General features: G+C 39.5%; 2 protein-coding genes across 2 annotated transcripts in view; both read right to left on the bottom strand.

The window, feature by feature from the left end:
- LOC108243373 (NACHT, LRR and PYD domains-containing protein 12-like) overlaps positions 1–30 on the bottom strand; it is a 13,203-nt gene extending 13,173 nt beyond the window's left edge. Inside the window, exon 1 of the mRNA XM_025009187.2 lies at positions 4–30. Within this exon, the coding sequence (XP_024864955.2) occupies positions 4–30 (27 nt within the window). The remainder of the gene's footprint in view (positions 1–3) is intronic.
- Positions 31–5,666: 5,636 nt separating this feature from the next.
- On the bottom strand, positions 5,667–10,938 carry LOC108243366 (NLR family CARD domain-containing protein 3). The gene is made up of 5 exons (XM_025009189.2): positions 9,964–10,938; positions 9,657–9,830; positions 9,143–9,316; positions 8,271–8,317; positions 5,667–7,801 (listed from the first exon to the last, which is right to left on the bottom strand). Exons 1-5 carry the CDS (start codon positions 10,929–10,931, stop codon positions 7,257–7,259), a joined length of 1,908 nt encoding a protein of 635 aa, XP_024864957.1. The 5' UTR covers positions 10,932–10,938; the 3' UTR covers positions 5,667–7,256.
- Positions 10,939–10,944: the final 6 nt, after the last annotated feature.

The raw sequence follows: 10,944 nt of genomic DNA, 5'->3' as shown, positions 1-10,944 counted from the left end.
GACAGTCCACTGGTCTACAAAGTGCAGCATGGAGATGATTGTGAACACAACAGATGGAAAAGTATTTGTTGTACATGTACACACCATAAATATGGAGTCCAGCTGTGTTTCATGCAGCCAGTCACTGGAACCGTCTGAGTTCTGCTGGTCCTCTCTGAGGAATAATCATGAAGGATTAGCTCCCATTCTGTCTGTCCACACAGAGACAAACACAAAATAAAGGTCTAAAAAGTAATATCTAGATGTGAACAGTGGTTTAGATTACTCCTTGTAGTGGTAAAAGTTTACTGGTCCTGTTGCTGATTGGACCTTTCTCTTAACACCTGTTCATAAAGCTTCCCCTCCCTGCTAAAGGATCCTGGAGAAAGGCACACAGAGCCTGTCTGGATGGATGAGACTGGTTGAACTGGGCAATTCCCAGTGGGCCTATTTACAAGATGTGTCATGGAGCCATGAAACAGCTGAGCATTATCATCAGCATAAATAGTCTAAAAGCTAAGACCTCCAAGTGATTTTAATCAGTTGGGAGGAAAATGATGTCAGGAGATAAAGAACCATTAGTTTTGTAAAGAGGCGAAAGTTGTTTGATGAATCAAGTTGACCTGTAGGTTGGATTGAAACTGTGTTCAGGAAATATCTCTCTGCATATGGAAGATATGTCTAGGTGGACTTTACAGACACGGGATGTTTGAGTCTAAACTAAAATTAAAATTAACTGAACTAATATATGATTTGACACAATCTGCAACAACTTTTTTTTAAATTGGGGTTTTATAATGTCTTGAATGTTATTAAATTATGTTACAAATTAATAACATCCAATTGATTTGGAGTTTTACTTTTTTGTATAGTGCCCTGAGATTGCTTGTATTGAACTGGTGCTATATAGATAAAACAAATTTTAAAAAATTCAATTATATTGAGTGAGGAAGGCAATAAAAATATGTCAGACTGACACAGTTTACACATTTACAGAAATTAACTCACCTCTTTGGAACAAAAGGTTGCTCTGATTTAAAATCAGGATTAAGCTCCTTTGACTCATTGCTCTTATAGGACACACAGCTGGGTTCAGGTTTGAGTCTCTGCTGGATCCTGATGGAAAAACTCTCATTAAAACACATTCGGTCAAGTATTGCATGAATAGGATCTTAAAATATATGACTGTGATGCTTTTAAAGTAAAGAGCTGAGAAACGATCAAATGATTAAATTACAAACAACTACAACGACAATGAGTATCACACAATTCACATCAGAAACAATCCAGTGCTCTAATCATCCATCTTTTACATTTTCACAACTGTGTTTCTGGAAAACATCCAACACATAACACTTCACATCTGAACATACAAATGTGCCATCATAAATTGAAGTGACTCCAAAAGTTAATCAGGTGTAAATGTTCATCCAGTGATTGCTTTTGGAGAGTTTCATTAAGATCCATTTAGTGGTTCATGAGATATTTTGCTAACTAATAGACAAAAGGACACACAAACACATACAGACAGAAGCACAAAACATTATCGCTTTTAGCTGCAGGCAATAAAATGTCAATGTCAAACTGACTCAGTTTACACATTCACAGAAATTAACTCACCTCTTTGGAACAAAATGTTGCCTTGATTTAAAATCAATTCCATGATTCTTTGACACATTGCTCTTACAGGACACACAGCTGGGTGCAGGTTCAGGTTTGAGTCTCTGCTGGATGCTGACAGAAAAACTCTCATTAAAACACGTTTGGTCAAGAATTGCTTGAATAGGATCTTAAAATATATGACTGTGGTGCTTTCAAAGGAAAGAGCTGGAAAACAAAAAGAAAGAGATCAAATTACAAATAACTACAATGACAATAAGTATCAAATAATGCACATAATTTGTATATTATGCATTCTTGTGTTTCAGAACAGCCTCAGTCTAACTAACCCAGACTTTAGGTCAGGTGGTGTCAAAATGCAGGAAATTTGTTTTTAGGTTCATTAGTTTTTCCAGATAAGGCTGCAGGGACAAAGAGCTCTAACCAACAAGCTGGGGTCTCTCAGCTGATTCTGCAGCAATGTCTTACTGTTTGTGAGAACCCACGACACGATGCTGAGCTGCCTCTGTTCGCTTTATATGACCCACCGCAGAAGAACAGCAGCAACTTCATGAGGACACGGTTTTTGGGCCGATATAGCAGGAACTCTGTGTGAAAAGGACCGTGGACAGTTAGAGACGTCAGCTCACCTCTGATCTTTGCTCTGGCTCTCATGTTCCCCACACAGAGTGGTTTTAGAGGGAGGGACTCCCTCCTCTCTGTCCTCACACTGAGCCATGCTGCCGTGTTCACATCCACCTCAGCTCCCACACACTTTCTACCTTCACCTGCAGAGGAAACACAAAACGTTAATCCACACATCAACTCTAATCATCCTTTTCATCGTTTGTGTTGTCAAAACCTCCTCCTATGATTGGCTCTTTGTCTGTTTCATCTCAGATGGATGTAGTCAGACAGCAGAGTGAGGCAGAGGAAGCTGCTGTACTTCTACTGTCAGTCCACTAGATAGAGTCATGGAGCTGCAGCCCAACAGACACACACATTTCCACTCACTGACACACACTGATTCACTTTGACAGGGAGCTTCAGTCCGTTCACATTCACTCAGTTCAACATTTAAAAACATTCCAGCTGACAGATGAAGCACCAGAGGATCATCAGTGTTCAAAGACTCATTCTTCATGTTCAGTTTTCAGAGGACTTTTCAACAGGAAATACAAACTGTGGCACATGGTGGATCTCAGCTGGTTAGAGGCATTTAATGAAGCAGATAAAAAGTCTAAATATTTCTTCTGTGTTAATTATAATATAATCAAATGGAAATTTCAAATACAGGAAACAGGAAACATGTTCTCCAAACATCAGACAGCAGAAACGAACATTACTAAAGACAGAGTTAAAGTGTGAAATGAAGTAAACTTACAGTTTCTTCAACCAGTCCAAAGTACTGTAGATGAGAAAAGACTCTAATCTGTGAACACTTCAGCTACAGTCACGGGAATGACCACGGGCTGTTTAAGTTGTTTCAGTTTCTCTTTGCAGCTTCTGCTTTCTGTCTTAAAATAATAAAACAGCCAAGTACACAAATCTTTATACCTTATTGCTTCATTACACTTAGTAACAGCTGAAAATTTGATCAGTAATTGCTGGGAAGAAATTGGCATCTATGCTTTCATTTTAAAATATTTCATAATTTTCTGATGACTCTGATTAAGTCTACAAAACTAAACGCTTCTGTGAGTCAATTAAGTTGTTGTCTCCGTTTTACAAGTGTTGCTGGAGTTTTACCTGCGTACAATGTTTCCTCTCCTTCCGCTCCTTGGACGTTGGTGAAGTTGCCCCAAGAATCTCCTCAACCGCAGAAATGAAAGCAGGAGAAAACTGAGAAACGATCCAAAACTGTGTCACGCAATAAAGTATAAAAGATAAGTGTTTAAAAACTCAAAAGGAAACCACTGAAGTAGACTTTGTGATCCACTGGAACCAAACACCCCACATGTGTTCGGTTGTTTGTCAAATGTCTCACATCGGGAAAAAAAAACAGGACCTTTATACCAGTTTTAGCGGTCAATCAAATAGCAGAAGTGAGCAGTATTGAAAACACTGACAGGGTTGAAGATAGTCTTTAAATCAGCGCAGTTTGTCTTTAGAAACAGTGATTGAAACTATCAAATATGGGAAAGAGTTATTGTTTTCCTAACAATAAAAACTGGACGGAAATTTTGATCATACAACACATTAAGGAACAGAGCTTAAGACTAGGCCTCATCTAAACTGCCTTAACTCTGAGCAGCTCGCACAGACAGACCTTAAACTGGGGGCGGATTTAGCCTATTCTAAATTAAACTAAAGTGATTGCAAAAAGGAGGATTTGAGCTACTCCCTGATTAACTTGAAGCTTAAATTAATCCTTCAAAGTAGCAAATTTAACTTCTGTTTACGAGGAAGCATGGACTACCTTAATTAATTTCCAGATTGTTTTTATAGAAAAACAAATGAGTCTCTGAAGCCATTTTAAAATGCAGGTTTTGATTAAAACATACACTCCTATTTAAATGCAATTTTTTTTATTATTTCATGGCTCATCATCAATAGGGTCTCAGTGCTGTTTCTTTTTTGCATCCCAACTCTCCTCTCCAACTTTGCAGTCTGTAGAATTCTGATTTTTATTTTATTTGTCTTGTTACAGTTTTGTCTGTGTTAAATTTAGTGCAAATTAAAGCCCAAGCACCCTTTTTTAACTCAATCACAGATGTATGTTTTTTTATTTTCAATAATTTGGTTAATTCAACACATTTTAGTAGTGTTAGCAGTGTTTTTTTCATATTCACTGAAGCTTTTTTATTTTTCCCCCTTCATTACTGTTTTTTCACTGTAATTCTCAGTAGTCAAATTGTGCTTTCTAGTCCAATTCTGGGGTTTTTTAATCTCCATTGAAGTGTTAGCTCAGCCCACCCTGGTCCAGGACTCCATAATCCTTGACTAAACCAGATGTGAGCCGTGTTCATGGCAGCCATTTACACGGGTTAGCTTAACTAATCCTGATTAGGGCCAATTCTTGGTTTTGTCTAAGCCCTGTCCATAAAAAAATCATTTCAAAACCAAAACTCTGGACTTTTTTCAGTTTGACCTGAGAAATTCCCTCAGATGAGAAGTGAAACCTTTTCAAAAATGAAGAAGAAATCCAGTTGCCTTGGATGCCTGACAGCTTTCACCAGCTTTAAACCCTCTTTTTTAATAAATCCTATGGATCGGGTGGCTTGGGTTACCCTGAATCATCCCTTTACTTATGCTCCCGTAGGCTTTAGATTCCTTGAGGACATATCTTCTTCTTCTTTTCTTTCTTTTTTTTATTTTCTCAAAGATTTATTTTTTAAACCAGCCCATCTGGATTTTTTTTCTCCTGCATTTGGATCATGTTCTGAACAGACTAAGAAGAGTTGTAGTTATTAAACTGTCCCTCCGTTCATGTTCCGGAAACAACCTTCAGTGTCTCTGCGGAGCTCAACTAAGGGGATGAAAGTGCAGAAAAACATTCAGACTTGTCTCTTTTCAATTCCATCCATCCATCCATCCATCTTCTTCCGCTTATCTGGGGTTGGGTCTCGGGGGCAGCAGCCTAAGCAGGGAGACCCACACTTCCCTCTCCCCAGCCACTTGGGCCAGCTCCTTTTTTATTTGACACGTTTATTTCTCGTTACAGCCCCAGGACGATCTGAAAACACTGGTTTGTCAGCAGATCCTGCAGACTGAAACAAGCTGATGCATTTATTCACTGAAACCAAACAAAAACTCCCATGACTGAAAACAGGAAGCATTAATTATCATAAACCTGTTGTGAAGAGTTGCAAAAGGGTAGAAAATGTCAGGTAAACTTCTGGAGGCTTTCCAGAAACTGTCCATGAGAAGTTAGGCTGGGAAAATATTTCAAACTGAAAACCTGAAACACATTCTAACAAATCTGTGCAGCTAAAAATGATCACTAATTGAGCACTTATTTTTTCATTTCCTTTCTGATATTCTTACTCATGCATTTTAAATGGAAACATACAGAAATGTTGGCATATAATCAAAGGAAGATGAGTCTGTCGTCAAGCAGTGGCAGGCAGAAACAACAACAATGTGGGGTTTGGAGTTTGAAAGCCTGTTTATTCAGACAAAGCAGCCGTTGCAATTCTTCAATAATACCAAACATTTTACATACATATACGTCCAGAGTTCTAAAAATCTTCTGAGCATGTGATTCAGGAATAGCATATATTCACTCTGGTTGTTTTAGTCAAGATTAAGCTAAACTATATTTTTCCAGCTATATTTAAAATCCCTTTTAAGGGCCAACCTTCAGTGTTTTAAATTCCAGGTTTATTCCTGATTAGTCCCACAAACTCCAGTTAATTCCCATGGAAAAATTTGGCAACCCCAGCTGTACATAACGTGCAGTATAAAAAATTAAATCTAAACAAAGTTAACGTAAGCTGCTTTAAAAACACTGACTTCACAATTAACAGATAATGGTAATATTAACAGAGCATCAAAAAGAACGGATTTTTTAAAAAAATAGAGCTTCTGAAAATGGAAAAATATAAAAACAATTACAGATGTTATAGGTGTTGTATGTCACAAAAGCAAAAGTTTCACTTAAAAATAAAAACTTCTTTCAAATGATTAAAAAGAGGGGGTGGGGGTGGGGTGGGTATGACACAATGTTTTTTAAAAAATTCCAAATCATAGGAATAAAGTACTACAGTGTTGATGTTCTTATCATTTATGAAAAGAATATTATGATTTAACTGATTCCAGTTCTTCAGTTGCAGAAGCTTCCAGTGAGTGAAGAATCAGCGCTACCTGCTGGCAGCTCACAGTCCAACAGCTGTAGCTGGAGGAAACTTCACATTTTATCTGCCAGAGTTTGTGAACATTTGCAGCACTTGCAGACAAGTAAAATAAATCAGACTTCCTCAGAAGTTAACCTGCTTCATCCTGAACGCATCTGATATAAATAACAGAACGAACTCTGGACTGAAACACGTCGACTCATATTAGAGGTAAAACTCTGATTCTGATTTTAAAAATGAGCTGGAAAAAAGATGAATATTTTTCTGGGTAAACTGTCAGAGGCTCAAGGTTTCTCGAGCAGCTTTGAGACCTCGCAGATCAGGAAGTTCGCTGATTGGAAATTTTTTGTTTTTAATTGTACTTTTGGATGGCATTTAGGTTTTGTTATTTGGTTCTTTCTGACTTCTGTGTTTGGCTCCTATTGTGTTAATTTGCTGTCTAAAGTCTTTTTAATTGTGTGTGGCAGTTTGGATCATTTCATTCTCCTTTTGTGAGCTAAATTTACCCACATTTTAGCACAAGTTGAAGTCTAACAGGAAACAAACGTGAACAAATGTCAGGATGAGGCCTGGCTGCACAATAAACTTCTGTTCATTGAAGAATAATCTGTGAAAAACTATCAGGAGTTTGTAAATTCATTTTGACTGATTGCAGCTCAGTGATTCCTTAAGACATCTTTAGTTTGTCACACGTGCAGCTGATGGGAACGGAATCGACCGTGGAAGAATCCCAGCTTCCATCTTTAAAAGGACTGGAAAAGGAAGAAGTTTACTCCGAATCATTTTGGAGAGCTTCCTAAAAGAAACAGACTGAATCCATAAATCTGAGTATTTGTTATTGAGTGAAGGAGAGATGGAGTGAGACAGGACGAGACTCTTTCCTCAACATAGAAACACTGAGGAACCAGGTGAATCGAGCCTGAACCCAAGTCCTGGATAAAGAGGTCCAGTGAATGTGGCGTTGAAGGTGTAGAGGTGGACCAGTGAGTCAGAGACGATTTGGTAGAAGGACAGAATGCCAGCAGGACAGTCCACAAACACTGCGACTCTGTTCAAGTCGGATGAGGAGGAGAAGGAGGAGGAGATGAATGTTTCTTCATGATTGTGACAGACAGAGTAGCTATCGTCATCGAAACCGTTCAGACTCCAGGACTGATCGTTCTTTCCAAACTCACAGTCCGCACTGTTTTTCCTTCTGATTCCTCTGTAACTCACTGATATTTGAACTCCTCCTCTCCACTGGACCTCCCAGAAGCAGCGACCAGTCAGACCGTTTGCACACAGCAGCTGAGGCCAGGAATCAAATCGGTCTGGATGATCGGGGCGATCGAACAGCGGCCCCCACTCAAACGTCACCATCCTGTTGTTGTCAGACAGTTTGAGTTTTCTGTTCACCGTGTTCATGTCGATTGTGAGCTGACAGGAATCTGATGGAGAAAACAGACAAAATCCAGCTGCAGTTATTGATCCATCATCTTATGTCAACATTCATAATTGTTCCAATGATTTTACACTAAGTGTCCTGGTCTTATATCCATTTTATATTATTTATAATCATTCATTTTAATGGCTTATGTTGAATGAGTTTTATGTTGTTTTGTTTTAATCAGTTTTTTTATTTTTTTATTTTGAAATACATTGAATCCTGGTAATGTTTTGAGTGTAATTTATTGATTCACTGGTAAATAAAACAAACCCCAATATTTTAGTTTTTAGAACTGTTAAAGCTTATCAATGAGCCAATATTTTCCCCTTAAAGTTATTGAACTACATAATTTGCAAAGTATTGAAATCTGGTGCCCTTTAACAAGTGCATAATCCTAATTTTGAATGCTTACATTACATGCCTGAAAGTTGCTGCATTGTTGTAATGAATCAAATGAAAAACACACTTACACTTCCTCAGACCTGGTGTCAACCATCGGACTCCAGCAGGCTCCACCCTGAAAAGAGGAGGGGGGGTCAGACCATGAGTCTCTTTCTGCAAACATGGACATTACATGCCTGTCATTCAGAGACTACACCTAGAAAGGAACAGGCCAACATTTGGACACTTCCATTTGAATGTGGCATGTCTTAGGTCCTGTCTTGTGGTTGCCATTTTCCAGCACAGTTTAAAATCATTCTTTTTATTGCATTTTGTCTTTACTAAACCGGGCAGGAGGAGGAGGCGACTGTGGCTCCAGTGTTTAATGCTCTAAAGTATCTGAATGGCAGCCATGATAGGAGCAGCTGAAAAAGAGCTTCAATGTCTCCTATATCATCTCCTTTAAACCTGGATCTCACTAGCCTGTGACTATTGGTGGGAGAAATCATTTTTAATTTCAAAATTAACTTAGTAGATGAACAGTTTTAGGTAATTCCAAAGGTATGCGGTAGGAGGTGTCATTCTATGATGTTGCCACTACTTTGCTGTGGGTCCTTGGTCACCAGTTCTTGTTAATCTCATTCAAAAATGCAGATGTTCCGAAGGCGACAGAAGTTAGGCTGCATTGGTTAAAAAACTGAATATTTTTTGATCAGTTGGCTGGTATTGTTCTTGGAAATGTTTTTAATGGAGACACCCTATAAAAACGTCTTAAGTTTAAGTTCAGTCAGTGTTTGTGTTCTGAGCAAAGAAAAAGGCTCCTACATGTGTCACTGTTCATATAACACTTGTATCCAACATCAAATAAAATTGCAGGAGCTGAGTGAAAGACAGAAAACATGTTTCTTGCTCCTCCTTCTCTACCAGACATTGTGTGTGTCTGCAGCAGGTCTCTCCATACCTGAGAGTCTCAAGTCTCAAGTGTGGATCCTTCAGTGCACCTGACAGCAGCGTCACTCCTGAGTCTCCTGGATGATTGTAGCTCAGGTCCAACTCTTTCAGATGGGAGGGGTTGGAGCTCAGAGCTGAGGCCAGAGAACCACAGCCTTCCTCTGTGATCAGACACCCTGACAAGCTGCAAACACACAAATCAACACACATGATAGGTGTTTTCAGACCTCAGGGGACTAGGTCACAGTTCTTTTGACCAGTTTTGCCTTTTTTTGCCTTTAAGGTTCCTACAGAAAGGAGCAAAAGACCAAACTATGGGTTCTGGTATAACCATGGCTCTGGTGTTAAACTTTAGTCACACTGAAGAGTCAAAAATGTAATCGAGAAAAAGCTTATAGTAGGTTAAAACTTTGTTGATGAAATCAAGTGTACAGAAAATGGAATATGATGGCTGACAGACTGACTGACTATAATAGGGTTAAGGACTCTACTGAGAAAATTTCCACCAGGTCTCTGATCCTCACCTGAGTGTTTCCAGTTTGCAGTGTGGACTCTCCAGTCCAGTAGATAGAAGCTTCACTCCTGAATCCTGCAGGTCGTTGTTACTCAGGTCCAGTTCTCTGAGACTGGAGGACTGGGAGCTGAGGACTGAGGACAGAGCTTCACAGCTTCTCTCTGACAGGCTACAATAATCCAGTCTGGGGAGAAAATTATGATAAAAAATGACCATTTAACACTTGCATTTGCATTTCTTCAAAATATATTTATTACAAGGTTGAGACCACTAACAGCAGGATTTCTTTAGACAAACCCTTTTGCCGTTCTACTTACAGAGCTTTATTAGAGGCTTTGACCACAGGCAGAAGCCTCCGAAGAACCTCCTCTGAAGCAGAATATTTCTTCAGGTCAAACACATCCAGATATTTTCCTGATGACAGTAAGATGAAGGCCAGAGCTGACCACTGAGAAGGAGACAGTTCATCTGTGGAGAGACTTCCTGAACTCAGAGACTGTTGGATCTCCTCCACTAGAGAATGATCACTGAGTTCATTCAGACAGTGGAACAGGTTGATGCTTTTCTCTGCAGACAGATTCTCACCAATCTTCTCCTTGATGTACTGAACTGTTTCCTGATTGGTCTGTGGGCTACTTCCTGTCTGTGTCAACAGGCCTTGTAGGACACTGTGATTGGTCTGCAGTGAAAGTCCCAGGAGGAAGCGCAGGAACAAGTCCAGGTGTCCATTTGGACTCTGCAGTGCCTTGTTAACAGCACTCTGATAAAAATGTTTTAGTTTTGCTTTCTTAAACAATGAAGATCTCCTGGAGATTGTTTGCACTTCTTCCATCAGGTTGACTCCAGACTTCATGAAGGTCAGATGGACATAAAGAGCAGCCAGAAACTCCTGGACACTCAGATGAATGAAGCAGAACACCTTCTCCTGGTACAGCCCTCTCTCCTCTTTAAAGATCTGTGTGAACACTCCTGAGTACATTGAGGCTGCTTTGATATCGATGCCACACTCTGTCAGGTCTGATTCATAGAAGATCAGATTTCCTTTCTGCAGCTGCTCAAAAGCCAGTTTTCCCAGATATTTAATCGTCTTTCTGCTTTCTGGACTCCAGTGTGGATCCATCTCAGCTCCCACATCAGACCTGACCTTCTTCAGTTTTGCCTGAACCACCAGGAAGTAGATGTACATCTCAGTCAGGGTGTTGGGGAGTCCTCCACTCTTTCTGGTTTTCAACACGTCCTCCAGAACTGTAGCAGTGATCCAGCAGAAGACTGGGATGTGGCACATGATGTGGAGGCTT

This window comes from Kryptolebias marmoratus, linkage group LG22 (genome assembly GCF_001649575.2).
Source record: "Kryptolebias marmoratus isolate JLee-2015 linkage group LG22, ASM164957v2, whole genome shotgun sequence".
Taxonomy (NCBI): domain Eukaryota; kingdom Metazoa; phylum Chordata; class Actinopteri; order Cyprinodontiformes; family Rivulidae; genus Kryptolebias; species Kryptolebias marmoratus.
This window is presented reverse-complemented; position numbering and strand designations above follow the sequence as displayed.

Coding starts and splice junctions, on each gene's coding strand:
- LOC108243366 (XM_025009189.2), bottom strand. CDS start 10,931: ATGTGCCACATCCCAGTCTTCTGCTGGATCACTGCTACAGTTCTGGAG. Junction 9,317..9,656: donor TGCAAACTGGAAACACTCAG/GTGAGGATCAGA, acceptor GTGTGTTTGCAG/CTTGTCAGGGTGTCTGATCA. Junction 8,318..9,142: donor TTGAGACTTGAGACTCTCAG/GTATGGAGAGAC, acceptor TCCTCTTTTCAG/GGTGGAGCCTGCTGGAGTCC.